Raw genomic sequence first — 13730 nt, forward strand, 5'->3', positions numbered from 1 at the left:
TACTCTAGAAATCAATCTACAGATTCCATGCAAATCCTATCACAGTCCCAGCTGGCTTTTTCACAGAAATGGAAAAGCTGATCCTAAAATTCATATGGAAAAGCAAAAGACTAACAATAGACAAAACAATCTTGAAAAAAAAAAGTTGAAGTACTCACACTTTTCAATTTCAAAGCTTAGTACAAAGTTACAGACATCAAGACAGTTTGGTACTAGCATGAGAATAGATATACAGGTCAATGTTTGAGTCATACGTTTTATGAAAAAGAAAAAGAAATACAGATCAATAAAATATAAGAATCCAGGGGAAAAACACCTTACATTTGGAGTGAATTGATTTTAACAAGGTCTTAAGACAATTCAGTGGACGATAATCTTTTTAAACAAATGCTGCTAGGACAACTGGATATCTATATACAAAAGAATAAATTTGGACCTTTTCCATGGACACAAATTATAATGCCCTAACATGGATCACAGAACTAAATGTAAGAGCTAAAATTATAAAACTATTAGACGAAAACCATATGAGTGAATTTTGTGACCTTGAATTAGGCAAAGCCTTCTTAATGGTGGCACCAAAGGCAGAAAGGAACAACAAAAACAAAAAGATCAATTGGACTTTTAAAAACTTTTGTGATTCAAACAATACCAATAAAGATACCAATATGGCCAGGAGTGGTGGCTCATGCCTGTAATCCCAGCACTTTAGGAGGCTGAGGCAGGCAGATCACCTGAGGTACTGAAAATACAAAAATTAGCTGGACGTGGTAGTGCACACCTGTAATCCCAGCTACTCAGGTGGCTGAGGCACGAAAATTGCTTGAACCTGGGAGGTGGATGTTGCAGTAAGCAGAGATCATGCCACTGCACTCCAACCTGTGTGACAGAGCGAGACTCTGTTTCAAAAAACAAAACCAAACCAACCAAACAAAAACAACAAAGATACCACTTCACACCTACTAGGATGGCTATAAGCAAAAAGAGAGATAGTAACAAGTGTTAGCAAGGATGTGAAGAAATTGAAGCCATCGTGCATTGCTGGTGGGAATGTAAAATGCAGCTGCTTTGGAAAATAGCCTGACAACTCCTTAAAAGGTTTAAATATGACTGGCAATTCCACACTTTGTATATACTCAAGGGAAATAAAAACACATGCCCACACAAAAATGTGTGCATAAATATTCATAGCAGCTTTATTCACAACAGCAAAAAAGTGAAAGCAACTCAAATGTCCATTAACTGATTAATGGATAAATGTGGAATATACATAAATTGAATATTATTTAGCTATAAAAAGGAATGAAGTACTGATACAAACTACAATATAGTTAAAACATTAAAACACAGACACAAAAAACCACATACTTCATTGCATGACTCCATTTATATGAACTGTCCAGAGAAGCAAATCTATAGAAACTGAAAGTAGAGGCTGGGCTTGCTGGCTCACATCTGTAATCCCAGAACTTTGAGAGGCTGAGGTGGGCAGATCACCTGAGGTCAGGAGTTCGAGACCAGCCTGGCCAACACAGTGAAACCCCATCTCTACTAAAAATACAAAAATTAGCCAGGTGTGGTGGCATGCACCTGTAATCCCAGCTACTTGGAAGGCTGAGACAGGATAATCACTTAAACCCAGGAGGCGGAGGTTGCAGTGAGCCAAGATAGCGCCACTACATTCCAGCTTAGGTGACAGAGTGAGATTCTGTCTAAAAAAAAAAAAAAGAAAAGAAAGTGGATTATTGCTCTTCAGGGGCGAGGGTGGGGCAGGAGGGGAAATTATTGGGAGAGGGGCATGATAAACCACCGCTAATGGTTACAGGGTTTATTTTTGGGGTGATGATGGCATAACTGTGAATATACTAAGAACCATCAAACTGTACACTTCAGGTGAATCATTTAAAAAGAAAAAAAAATCCTCTATATGATGGTAAACACCAGTAAATTTGGCTGGGCATGGTGGCTCACATCTGTAATCCCAGCACTTTAGGAGGCTGAGTGGGAGAATTGCTTAAGCCCAGGAGTTCAAGACCAGCCTATACAACAAAGTGAGACCTCAGCTCCACCAAAAAAAATCAAGAAAATGAGTCAGGCGTGGTGGTGCATGCCTGTAGTCCCAGTCACTTGGGAGGCTAAGGTAGGAGGATTACTTGAGTCCAGGTAGTTAAGGCTTCAGTGAGCTGATACCCTGTCAATGCACTCCAGCCTGGGTGACAGAGCAAGACTGTGTCTCAAAACATTTTTTTTTTTAGACGAAGTCTTGCTATTTCGCCCAGGCCGGAGTGTAATAGCGCAATCTTGGCTCACTGCAACCTCTACCTCCCGGGTTCAAGCCATTCTCCTGCCTCGGCATCCCAAGTAGCTGGGACTACAGGCATGCACCACCACGCCTGGCTAATTTTTGTATTTTTAGTAGAGGCACAGTTTCACCATGTTGGCCAGGCTGGTCAAAACATTTTTTTTTTTCAATCTGGTAAAATTCTATGATATGTGAATTATACTCAAGAAAGCTGATATATATGAGAGTTGATAACATATCATACATATTATATACTATGATATCATATGATTATAATATATACTTATATAAAATTGTATATACTATGTAATTGCAAAGATTGCTTTGGATTGAATGTGTAAACCTTAATGAAACTCAGCATCTTTTAGGGCATCTCAATATAATGAATTCATGGTAATTTGTAACGTAGAGCATGTTTACTAAAAATAACTGACAAGGATTATAGAAGTTGTTACTTATGAAATGGAAGGGCTAGAATTAAGATCTCCGTTTTACAAGAAGGTAAAGGCAGGTATTTCCTGATTCTTCACTCCTTGAGAGGGCAGCTTGCATCAAAGAGGATCCCAGTCTCTTCTAATGGGGTTTGATGCTTCCTGTGTGCCAACTAGGGTTCCCCTCGTCTTACCTTTTTCCCTGACGGCAGAAGACAGAGAAGCAACTTTTCTTGATGTGCTTTTGTCTTCCAGACTTCCCCCTTCCTATGGCCTCTGAAAGAGGTCAGCTAGGCGAAACAAAAGTGAGTACTGCTTCCTTGGTTCCCAAGAACAGGAATGGGGAGAGAGCCAGTTTCCCCAAAAGCCCCAGCTCTTTCTTCTGGGAGGCGGGCAGTGGAGGGGGCATGCATGGGAATAACAGAACAATAAAAGCTGAGTCACCAAGTATGTGTAGCACATTTTATATATTCCTGAGCCCTCTTCTCAAGGGTTCTCCCAATCAGTTTACGTAACTCACCTGTGGGGTAGAAAGCAAGTATTTTGCACCAATAAATGGATGAGGATGTCGTGGCACAAATTCAGGTAGGTCCTATGCCGCAGTGGATACTCTTTCCACCGTGATATGCCAGGCATACCCCCTGCCTCCCTCATACCAAGGCCCTATGTGGTATTTTCTCCATCGCCTTCCTTCGGTGCCTTCAACCTGCTGTGACAAGTTTGAGCCCCTGCCATCTGAGACATCACATATGGTAATGTTCATCAGATTTTTTTTTTTTTTTCCTGAGATGGAGTCTCACTCTGTCGCCCAGGCTGGAGTGCAGTGGCACGATCTCAGCTCACTGCAACCTCCGCCTCTCAGGTTGAAGCGATTCTTCTGCCTCAGCCTCCCGAGTAACTTGGACTACAGGTGCCCGCCACCATGCCCGGCTAATTTTTGTATTTTTAGTAGAGATGGGGTTTCACCATGTTGGCCAGGCTGGTCTCAAACTCCTGACCTCGTGGTCTGCCCACCTTGGCCTCCCAAAGTGCTGGGATTACAGGCATGAGCCACCATGCCTGGCCATTCATTAGAAATTTTAACCTGGAAAGACATTTCCCTGACTTTGTTCTCTGTAACCTAACAACCATATTTTGTGGTTGGTACAAAAATATGATTGTTAAGTTACAGAGGGCAGGTATTTTTATCTTAATAAAGAATTTATGGGAGACTGGAGAGTGCACAGATTATATATTATTTTACAATTATATATATATTGTGGGTGGTAACTGTTGGGGTCAAACACTGAGGCTTCTGAATCCTGTTCTCTGAACTCCTGGTCTGGTGCTCATATTCCATCCACCTCCCAAGCTACACATCGTAATGGCCAAAGGACCTGGATGAAAGTGTCTGAAGCAGTTGTGTGTGTCTCACCTTCAGGCTGAATGCCTCAAGAATATAAATAACTGCTGGGTTTTGTCCTACATCAAGCCCAGTGAACCTATTTGTGGCAGTGACAAGGTTACCTACAGTAGTGAGTGCCATCTCTGCTCCAAAATTCTGTAAGTCCTAATTTTGTTCTCTCTTTCTTTCAAATCAAGAGGCTAAGGGTGGTCAAAAGAGGGTGATGACCTCAGCCCACTTCCTACATCATCCAATGAGATCTTCTCTCCAGACATTCCTCCAGTATTTGTTCCTCCCTTTCTTCCATCCCTCTCTGTGACCTCAAAAGGTACGTGTGATCCTATTCAGACAATGCAGAAACAGAAATCCACAAGGTGAGGGCACTGTGTGTGACCTGTTCAAGCCTCAAGTGGAGGCGCTCAGAAACAAGCAGCCACAGCATTTAGATCATGTGACCCTACATGAAGGTCATCCTCATGCCCCCTCAGGCCAAAGAACAGAAACAAACAACAAAAAGAAGAGGAAGAGGAAGCTGGGTGAAGAACCTTCCCAGCTAATAGTTTATTGGTCCTAAAATGGATATTATTTTCCAAAACAACTTTCTTTAGCTTTCAACTTAGCATATGGTTTAGTCTCTGCACCTATCACATGTTAGAAGCTTTGAGTAACACACAAGTGACACACAAGTGAAATGAGTAACACACAAGTGAGTAACACACAAGTGAAATGCCCAATTGTTGAGCCCAAGGGGAATAGCAAGGAGGAGGGGTTTGCATCAAGGAAACTCCCTACAGAGATAGGAGGAGGATTCTCTGACATCTGCTTTCTCCTTTAAGGAGAAAAGCCACACCCTTGTCTAACTAAGGCTTACAGGTTGAGTGTAGTATCTTAAGAGAGAAAAGCAAAAACACAAGAGTAGATCAGAATTAGTTCTCTCTCTCCTTCCTCTTCTTAGCTTCTCCTCCAGAGAAGGAATAAGAATCTTCTTGATCAGGATGAGAGATATTTGGCTGGGCAGGATCGGACTTGTATTCTTGGCTGAATAAACACTAAAGCTTACACTAGAACCCATAAAAGAATTGTAAGGTAAACAACTTTGGTGTCAGCCTCAGTCACTGGCACAGACACTGACACCTGACCATCAGAAAGCATCACCTGGGGAATGCGCAGCATCACAGAGTCAAACGATGCTGGAACCAGGAGACATCTGAGAGATGGCCTCCAAAGAGCTCCCTTTCAGTGTATCTTAGGAATTATTCAGGCTGGGCGCGGTGGCTCATGCCTGTAATCCCAGCACTTTGGGAGGCCGAGGTGGGAGGATCACCTGAGGTCAGGAGTTCGAGACCAGCCTGGCCAACATGACAAAACCTCGTCTCTACTAAAAATACAAAAATTAGCCGAGTGTGGTGGTGCATGCCTGTAATCCCAGTTACTCAGGAGGATGAGGCAGAAGAATCCCTTGAACCCAGGAGGCAGAGGTTGCAGTGAGCTGAGATTGCACCACTGCACTCCAGCCTAGGAGATAAAGCAAATCTCCATCTGAAAAAAAAGAAATTATTCTCTTAGCAGTTGCACTGGAGATTACAAGTTAAATTTTAATTTATACCAATCTAATTTGGATCAATACCAACTTAATTACAAAAATTTTAAAAAATATTTTTGCCTAGAGGGGTGGCTCAAGCCTGTAATCCCAACACTTTGGGAAGCCAAGGCAAAAGGATTGCTTGAGCCTGGGGATTTGAGACATGAGCAACATAACGAGATCCTGTCTCTACAAAAAAATTAAAAACTTAGCCAGGCATGGTGGCACATGCCTATAGTCCTAGCTCCTTGGAAGTCTGAGGCAGGATGATTGCTTGAACCCAGGAGTTCAAGGCTGCAGTGAGCCATGATCATGCCACTGCACTCTAGCCTGGGCAACGGAGCAAAATTCTTTCGAGACAGGCAGATCACGAGGTCAGGAGATCGAGACCATCCTGGCTAACATGGTAAAACCCCCTCTCTACTAAAAATACAAAAAATTAGGCGGGCATGGTGGCAGGCGCCTGTAGTCCCAGCTACTCAGGAGGCTGAGGCAGGAGAACGGCATGAACCCGGGAGGTGGAGCTTGCAGTGAGCCGAGATCGCACCACTGCACTCCAGCCTGGGCGACAGAGCAAGACTCTGTCTCAAATAAATAAATAAATAAATGCTTTCTTTTCTTTTCTTTTCTTTTTTTTTTTTTGAGACTTAGTTTCACTCTTGTTGCCCATGTTGGAGTGCAATGCCGTGGTCTCAACTCACTGTAACCTCTGCCTCCTGGGTTCAAGTGATTCTCCTGCCTCAGCTTCCCGAGTAGGTGGGATTACAGGTGCACAGCAACAAGCCCAGCTAATTTTTATATTTTGTAGAGATGGGGTTTCACCATGTTGGCCAAGCCGGTCTCAAACTCCTGACCTCAGGTGATCTGCCCACCTCCGCCTCCCAAAGAGCTGGGATTACAGGCGTTCCAACACCAGTCTTCTCCCTCCAGGTGCTACCAGACTGCTGGTTTTCACCATGATTGTGGGTGTTTGTTTTTCATTACTACCATGGAACTGGGGATGCTGCAGATGGGTTCAGAGCAAGATAAAATGCCACGAAGCTCACTATTCTTACTGAGATGCAGCAATTTTTCTTGAATAGATGTTCCTTGGATTGCTGCATGGTTTGATTTTTTTTTTTAATTCCCAGAATTCTTGAAAACTTAATTCTGACCTTTTATGTCAGTGTTCTTGTTGCTTTTGTGGAGGAGAGAATTTTTTTTTTTTTTTTTTTTTGTTGAGACGGAGTCTCGCTCTGTCGCCCAGGCTGGAGTGCAGTGGCCGGATCTCAGCTCACTGCAAGCTCCGCCTCCCGGGTTTACACCATTCTCCTGCCTCAGCCTCCCGAGTAGCTGGGACTACGGGTGCCCGCCACCTCGCCCGGCTAGTTTTTGTATTTTTAGTAGAGACGGGGTTTCACCGTGTTAGCCAGGATGGTCTCGATCTCCTGACCTCGTGATCCGCCCGTCTCGGCCTCCCAAAGTGCTGGGATTACAGGCTTGAGCCACCGCGCCCGGCCTGGAGGAGAGAATTTTTAAAGATTCTTCTCCATTTTCACTGTCCATGCCAAAGGGCTCACTTTTGAATGAAGACACTGAGACCTGAGGGAAGCAACTTATCAAAGTTCTTATAACTATAAATGGGTGCAAATGCATATTTTTAAAGATTGAGGTAAAATTCATATGACATAAAATGAACCATTTTAAAGTGAACAAATTGGTAGCATTTAGTACATTTACAATGTTATAAAACTGCCACCTTTGTTACTTTCAAAACATTTTTGTCACTCTAGAATAAAACCTCATGTCCATTAAGCAATTAACTGCCCATTCCCTCCTCCCCACAGTCCCTGGCAACTAGCAATAGACTTTCTGTTTTTACGGATTTACTATTCTGTATATTTCACATAACTGGAATTATACAGCATATGATCTTTGTGTCTGGCTTCTTTCACTTACATAATCATTTTGAGGTTCATCCACATTGTGGCATATGTCTTCATTTGTTTTTGTATTACTGAATAGTTTTCCATTATGTGTATATACCACAATTTTTTTTTATTTATTCATTGATGGAAATTTGGGTTGTTTCCACATTTAACTATTGTGACTAGTGCTGTCACAGACATTTGTGTACAAGTATTTATTTGAGTACCTGTTTTCAGGCTTCTGGTTATACACCTAGGGGTGGAATTTGCTGAGTCATATGGTAATTGTGTGTTTAATTCTTTGAGGAACCATCAAACTTTTCCATAGGGGCTAACCATTTTACATTCTTCCAGAAATATGAGAGCTCCAATTTCTTCACATCCTTGCTAGTACTTTTTAAAAATATTATTACGTCCATCCGTGTGGGTATGAAATGGTATCTCATCAGGTTTTCATTTACATTTCTCTAATGACTAATGAGGTTGGACATCTTTTCATGTACTTTTTGGCTATCCATATATCTTTTTTGAAGAAATATCTACTCAAGTCCTTTGCCCATTTTTAAAAATTGTGTTGTCTTTTTGTTTTTCAGTTGTAAGAATTCTTTATATATTCTGAATACTAAATACTATCATTTTCAAATATTCCCCCCCATTCTATAGGTTGCCTTTTACTTTCATGATAATGTTCTTTGATGCACAGAGTTTTTAATTTTTATGAAATCAATTTGTCTATTTTTTCTTTTGTTGCTCCTGCATTTGATATTACACCCAAGAAACCACTGTAAAATACAAAGGCATAAAGATTTTCTTATAATTTTTCTTCTAAGAGTTTAGTAGTTTTAGCCCCTTGATCTATTTTTGAATTAAATTTTATAAATGGTGTAAGATAGAGGTCTAACTTTTTTTTTTTTTTCTTTTTGAGACAGGGTCTCGCTCTGTCACCGAGGCTGGAGTGCAAGTGGCGCAATCTCAGCTCACTGCAACCTCCGCCTCCTGGGTTCAAGCAATTCTCCTGCCTCAGCATCCCCAGTGGCTGGGATTACAGGTGCCCACCACCAACCCTGGGTAATTTTTGTATTTTTAATAGAGATGGGGTTTCACCATGTTGGTCAGGCTGGTCTCAAGTTCCTGATGTCATATGATCTGCCCGACTCGGCCTCCCAAAGTGCTGGGATTACAGGCGTGAGCCACCATGCCCGTCCTATCTAATGTTATTATTTTGCATGTGGTTATCCAATTGTCCCAGCTTTATTTGTTGAAGAAACTATCCTTTCCCCCCATTGAATGGCCTTGGCACCCTTGTTGAAAATCAACTGGCCATAGATATATGAGTTTATTTTTGGATCCTTGATTCTTTTCTTTTGTTCTGTGTTTATAGCCTAATACCAGTACCAGTACCACTGATTATTGTATATTTATTTATTTATTTTTGGAGACAGGGTCTTACTGTGTCTCCCAAGTTGGAGAGTGGTGGTATGATCATAGCTCACTGCAGTCTTGAACTCCTGGGCCCACACAATCCTCCTGCCTCAGCCTCCCAAGTAGCTGAGACTGCAAGAATATTGTAGTGTTATAGTAAGCTTTTGAAACTGGACATTTGGAGTTTTCCAATTTTGTTTCTTTTTCAAGATGATTTTGACTACTCAGGGCCCTTTGCAATTCTGTATGAATTTCAAGATTGACTTTTCTATTTCCGCAAAATATAAACACCACTGGAATTTTGATAGGGATTGCATTGAATCTGTAGATTGCTTTGGGAAGTATTGTCATCTTAAATTAATTCTCATTAATCAGTGAGCATGAGACATCATTCATTTATTTAGGCCTTCTTTATTTATTTTCAACAGTTTCAATTTTGTGGTTTTCAGTGTACAAGTCTTTCACCTCCAGGATTATTACTAAGTATTTTCTTTTTTGGATGCTGTTGTAAACTGAATTGTTTTCTTAATTTTATTTTCAAATTGTTCATTGCTGATTTATAGTTATAGAAATACAACTGATTTTTGTCTGTTAATCTTATACTCTGCAACTTGCTATATTTGTTAGCTTTAGTCATTTTTTATATTAGTTCTTTGGGATTTTCTACATATAGAATCATATCATCTTTGAATAGAGATCATTTTACTTCTTCCTTTCCAATTTGGATGCCTTTTATTTCTTTTTCTTGCCTAATTGCTCTGCCTAGAATTTCCAGTCCAATGTTGAATCTCAGTGGTGAAAGCAGGTATTCATGTCTTGTTCCTGATCTCAGACAGGTCTTTCAGTCTTTCACCATTGAGTATGATGTTAGCTATGGGTTTTTCATAAGTGTTCTTTATCATGTTGAAGAAGTTCTCTTCTATTCCTAGTTTTCTGGGTGTTTTATTATGAAATGATGTTGGATTTTGTTGAATATTATGTGCGTATGTTTTGAATCAATTGATATTATCATGCGATGTTTTTCTGTCATTCTATTAATGTGATATTATTAAATTGGCTGATTTTTTTTTTTTGAACCGCTCTAAATTCTTGGGACAAAGCCCATTCTGTCATGGTATATAATCCAATGTGGTTGGATTCAATTTGTTGGTATTTTTCTGAGAATTTTTGCATCTATATCCATAAAGGATATTGGTCTATAGTTTTCTTTTATGTGATATCTTTGCCTGTCTTTGATAACATGGTAATGCTGGCCTCATAGAATGAAGTAGCAAGTGTTCCCTCCTCTTTTATTATTTGGAAGAGTTTAAGAAAGATTGGTATTAAACATTTTAAAAATATTTGGTAGGCCAGGTGCAGTGGCTCATGCCTGTAATCCCTGCACTCTGGGAGGCCGAAGCGGGTGGATCACCTGAGGTCAGGAGTTCAAGACCAGCCTGGCCAACATGATGAAACCCAGTCTCTACTAAAAACACAAAAAATTGGCTGGGCCTGGTAGCACATGCCTGTAATCCCAGCTACTTGGGAGGCTGAGGCAGGAGAATTGCTTGAACCCAGGAGGCGGAGGTTGCAGTGAGCTGAGATCACACCACTGCACTTCAGCCTGGGGAACAAGAGCAAAATTACATCTCAAAAAAAAAAAAGGTAGAATTCAGTAGTAAAGCCATCTGGTCTTTGTCGGGACTTTTTTTTATTACTGATTCAGTATCTTTACTTGTCATAGGTTGGTTGAGATTTTTTATTTCTTATTGAGTAAGTTTTGATAATTTGTGTGTTTCTAGGAATTTGTTCATTTCATTCAGAATATCTAATCTGTTGACATACAATTGTTCATAGTATTCTCTTATAATCCTTTGTGTTTCTGTAAGGTCAGTGGCAAAGTTTCAGCTTTCATCAAATGCATATTTTAACTTTAACACACATTCTTTTTCTAATCCTCTGTATTTCTACTTGAATTTTCAAAGGCTATTTTGAACTTCTGTATTTTATTGTAGGCTGAGTATGTTTTCCATATTCAATCTCTTTGACAAATAATAATTCATATAGTAGAATTTTAAAATATTTGTTAAGAATTCATTATTAGCAGAATGTTTATTTCCCAAACTTAGCCAAAGATTATCAAGTAAAATTTAGTCACAATTTATGATATACCATACAGCAAAAATAATTTCAAAATATAATTTCTTTCAGATTTGAAGGGCTTAACATAACTAAACTGTATGATGGACAATGTGTAAGTAAAGACACTTTTATTTTTTATTTTTAGAAGTAAACTAGATAAGAGCTCACTGTTTTAGAGGGTTGTAAATGTTTTGTTATGAAAAGTTTCAAACATACATAAAAGTAGAGACAATAATAGATCCCATAAGCCTATCATGTATATTCAATAAATTATAATGTTTTGCCACATTTCCTCCCTCTATTCTTTTATTTCTCTTTTTTCTTTGATGAAGTATATTAACACAGGTCTCAGACATCATGTCATTCACTCCTACATACTTCAGAGTTCCTCTCTAATAAGTTTGGGCATTTCCTTACATACTCAAAAGGTCGTATTACAACTAATTATTTCATTGTCATCTTCTAATACATACTTCATATTTGAATCTCCCCACCCAAAAATAATACCTTCTGGAGGAAGAAATGTAATTTAGCCTGATAATTCAGCAGTAAGGAACATCTATTTCACCCTTGCTCTTCCCTCTCATGTCCAGTATCTAGGATATTAATGAAAGACACTAATTGAAATGTGAACAGTTATTCTGAGTGAATGGGCCAGGACTTGCCTGAGCCCCAGGTCTAGAGATTGTGTCCCTGACTTCAGGGTTATATTCCAAAGCAAGAACTCAGCCGAAGCCATAGAGATCATTATTGCATTATGAGGCATGACAAGACTGGGAGAAATCAATGTAGAAGAGAAAATAAAGAGGGTGGGAGGTAAAGCAGGTAAAACAGGACAATTATATAATTTAGCAATAATTTTACAAGGCCTTCTGATACCATCTCCATGACAAACTCACAGGGCTCATCTGATTTACAGATGAGCACACATATTACTCACTTAGTGACGGTCCATTACCTGAATGTTCTCTAGTTCCACTAAAGAGAAATCACAAGAACTTCTAGACACTTTCATGATTTGGGGTAACTATGAAAAGATCTCACATGATTTCTACTTCTGCCAGATTCTTGCTGAGCTGGGCTCACTCATTTAAAATCCTGCTAAATCCCTCCTTTTATACCTGGACCATACCTCAGTCTATGACTCTTGTCAAATAACTCTCTGGTCTTATATCCATTGTAAACTTTTAACATCAAAGAGGTGGTTTTAAACTTAAGGATATCTATAGAATGGTGTTCAAAGTGTTCTAAGAATCACTTATGCGCCAAAATAAAGACTAATATTTAATAGGGGAGAAGAGTTTTAGGGACAGGTAGAAAGAGCGATTGGTAAGGAAGATATCACATCAGTATAAAATGATAGAATTTTCCCTAAATCAGAATGATCCAGAAAAGAATTGTGTGGCATCCAAATACAGTGAGCTTCCTTTCATCACATTTGGACTAGAAAATCCTAAATCTTCTAGGGGAGATCCCTATATCATGTTGGGACCTCAACAGTTTATTTAAGACAAAGATGCATTTTATTCATTTATTTCAAATGCAAACATTAATTGTGCCATGGATGAAAAGTTAACTATAGGAGACCACCTGAAAATTTTACTGCAGAGCACAATTCTATCTCTCTACCAAGGCTCTAATGAAATTGTTGATATAATTAATATTGCTTGTATAAAGTAATTCAGAAAGCTCGGATGCCGAGGATTTGCAGAGATTAAGAATGCAGACTGAAGTCAGAACTCATTGCACAAACTAAGTGATCTAGAGCTAGTACCACTGGCAGCTTTAGTTATTCTTATGTATAGGTGGTGAACCCAGTTATCCCAAGTACAGAATGTGATGTCTGGGGAAGAGCGTTGAAGAAAAAGTCACAAGTTTTTCAGTTAATACCTCTATGACTCAGCTAGAACTTATCTCTCTGGGTTATTATGAAACTCAAATGAGATGTACACTTGAATGAACTCAAATGAGATGCAGGCTTAATAAAGATATGTACTCATATATATGAGTATATAATTGCATTAAGAGCCAACCATAATGATGAACTACAATGAGCTATTGGCACCTTCCCCTAAATCAGTCCTTAGAGAATCAACTGGAGTTTGAGGAAACTAATAATTCCAGAAGAGGTGGGGAGTAGGGGGATGGAGAGGGAGAGAGAGAGTAGGAAGAGAAAGAAGAAAAGAAGATATGAAAATGGAGGAAGAAGAGGGAGGAAGAGGAAGTGGAAAGCAGATCCACCCTACAAGAAATACTAAAGGGAATACCTTAGGCTGAAATGAAAGGACACTTAAATCAACATGGGGAAAAGAACTGGTAGAGGTAACTACACAGGTAAAGACAGTATAAATATATGGTTTTGTTTGTAAATCTTTTATTCTCCTATATGACTTAAAAGACAACTGCATAAAGCAAGAGCTAATAATAAATAATAACACCCGGGAGCAGTGGTTCACGCCTGTAATCCCAAAACTTTGGGAGGCCAAGGCGGGCAATCCATTGCCTGAGGTCGGGAGTTCAAGACCAGTCTGGCCAGCACGGTGAAACCGTGTCTCTACTAAAAATACAAAAATTAGCCAGG

General features: G+C 39.7%; 1 protein-coding gene across 1 annotated transcript in view; it reads left to right on the forward strand.

The window, feature by feature from the left end:
* SPINK8 (serine peptidase inhibitor, Kazal type 8 (putative)) overlaps window positions 1–13730 on the forward strand; it is a 27902-nt gene that overhangs the window by 10934 nt on the left and 3238 nt on the right. The window contains exons 2-4 of the mRNA XM_011939317.1: window positions 2989–3038; window positions 4154–4275; window positions 11219–11265. Coding sequence (XP_011794707.1) covers window positions 2989–3038; window positions 4154–4275; window positions 11219–11265 — 219 coding nt within the window. The remainder of the gene's footprint in view (window positions 1–2988; window positions 3039–4153; window positions 4276–11218; window positions 11266–13730) is intronic.

Source organism: Colobus angolensis, unplaced genomic scaffold (genome assembly GCF_000951035.1).
Source record: "Colobus angolensis palliatus isolate OR3802 unplaced genomic scaffold, Cang.pa_1.0 Scaffold18, whole genome shotgun sequence".
NCBI classification, from domain to species: Eukaryota; Metazoa; Chordata; class Mammalia; order Primates; family Cercopithecidae; genus Colobus; species Colobus angolensis.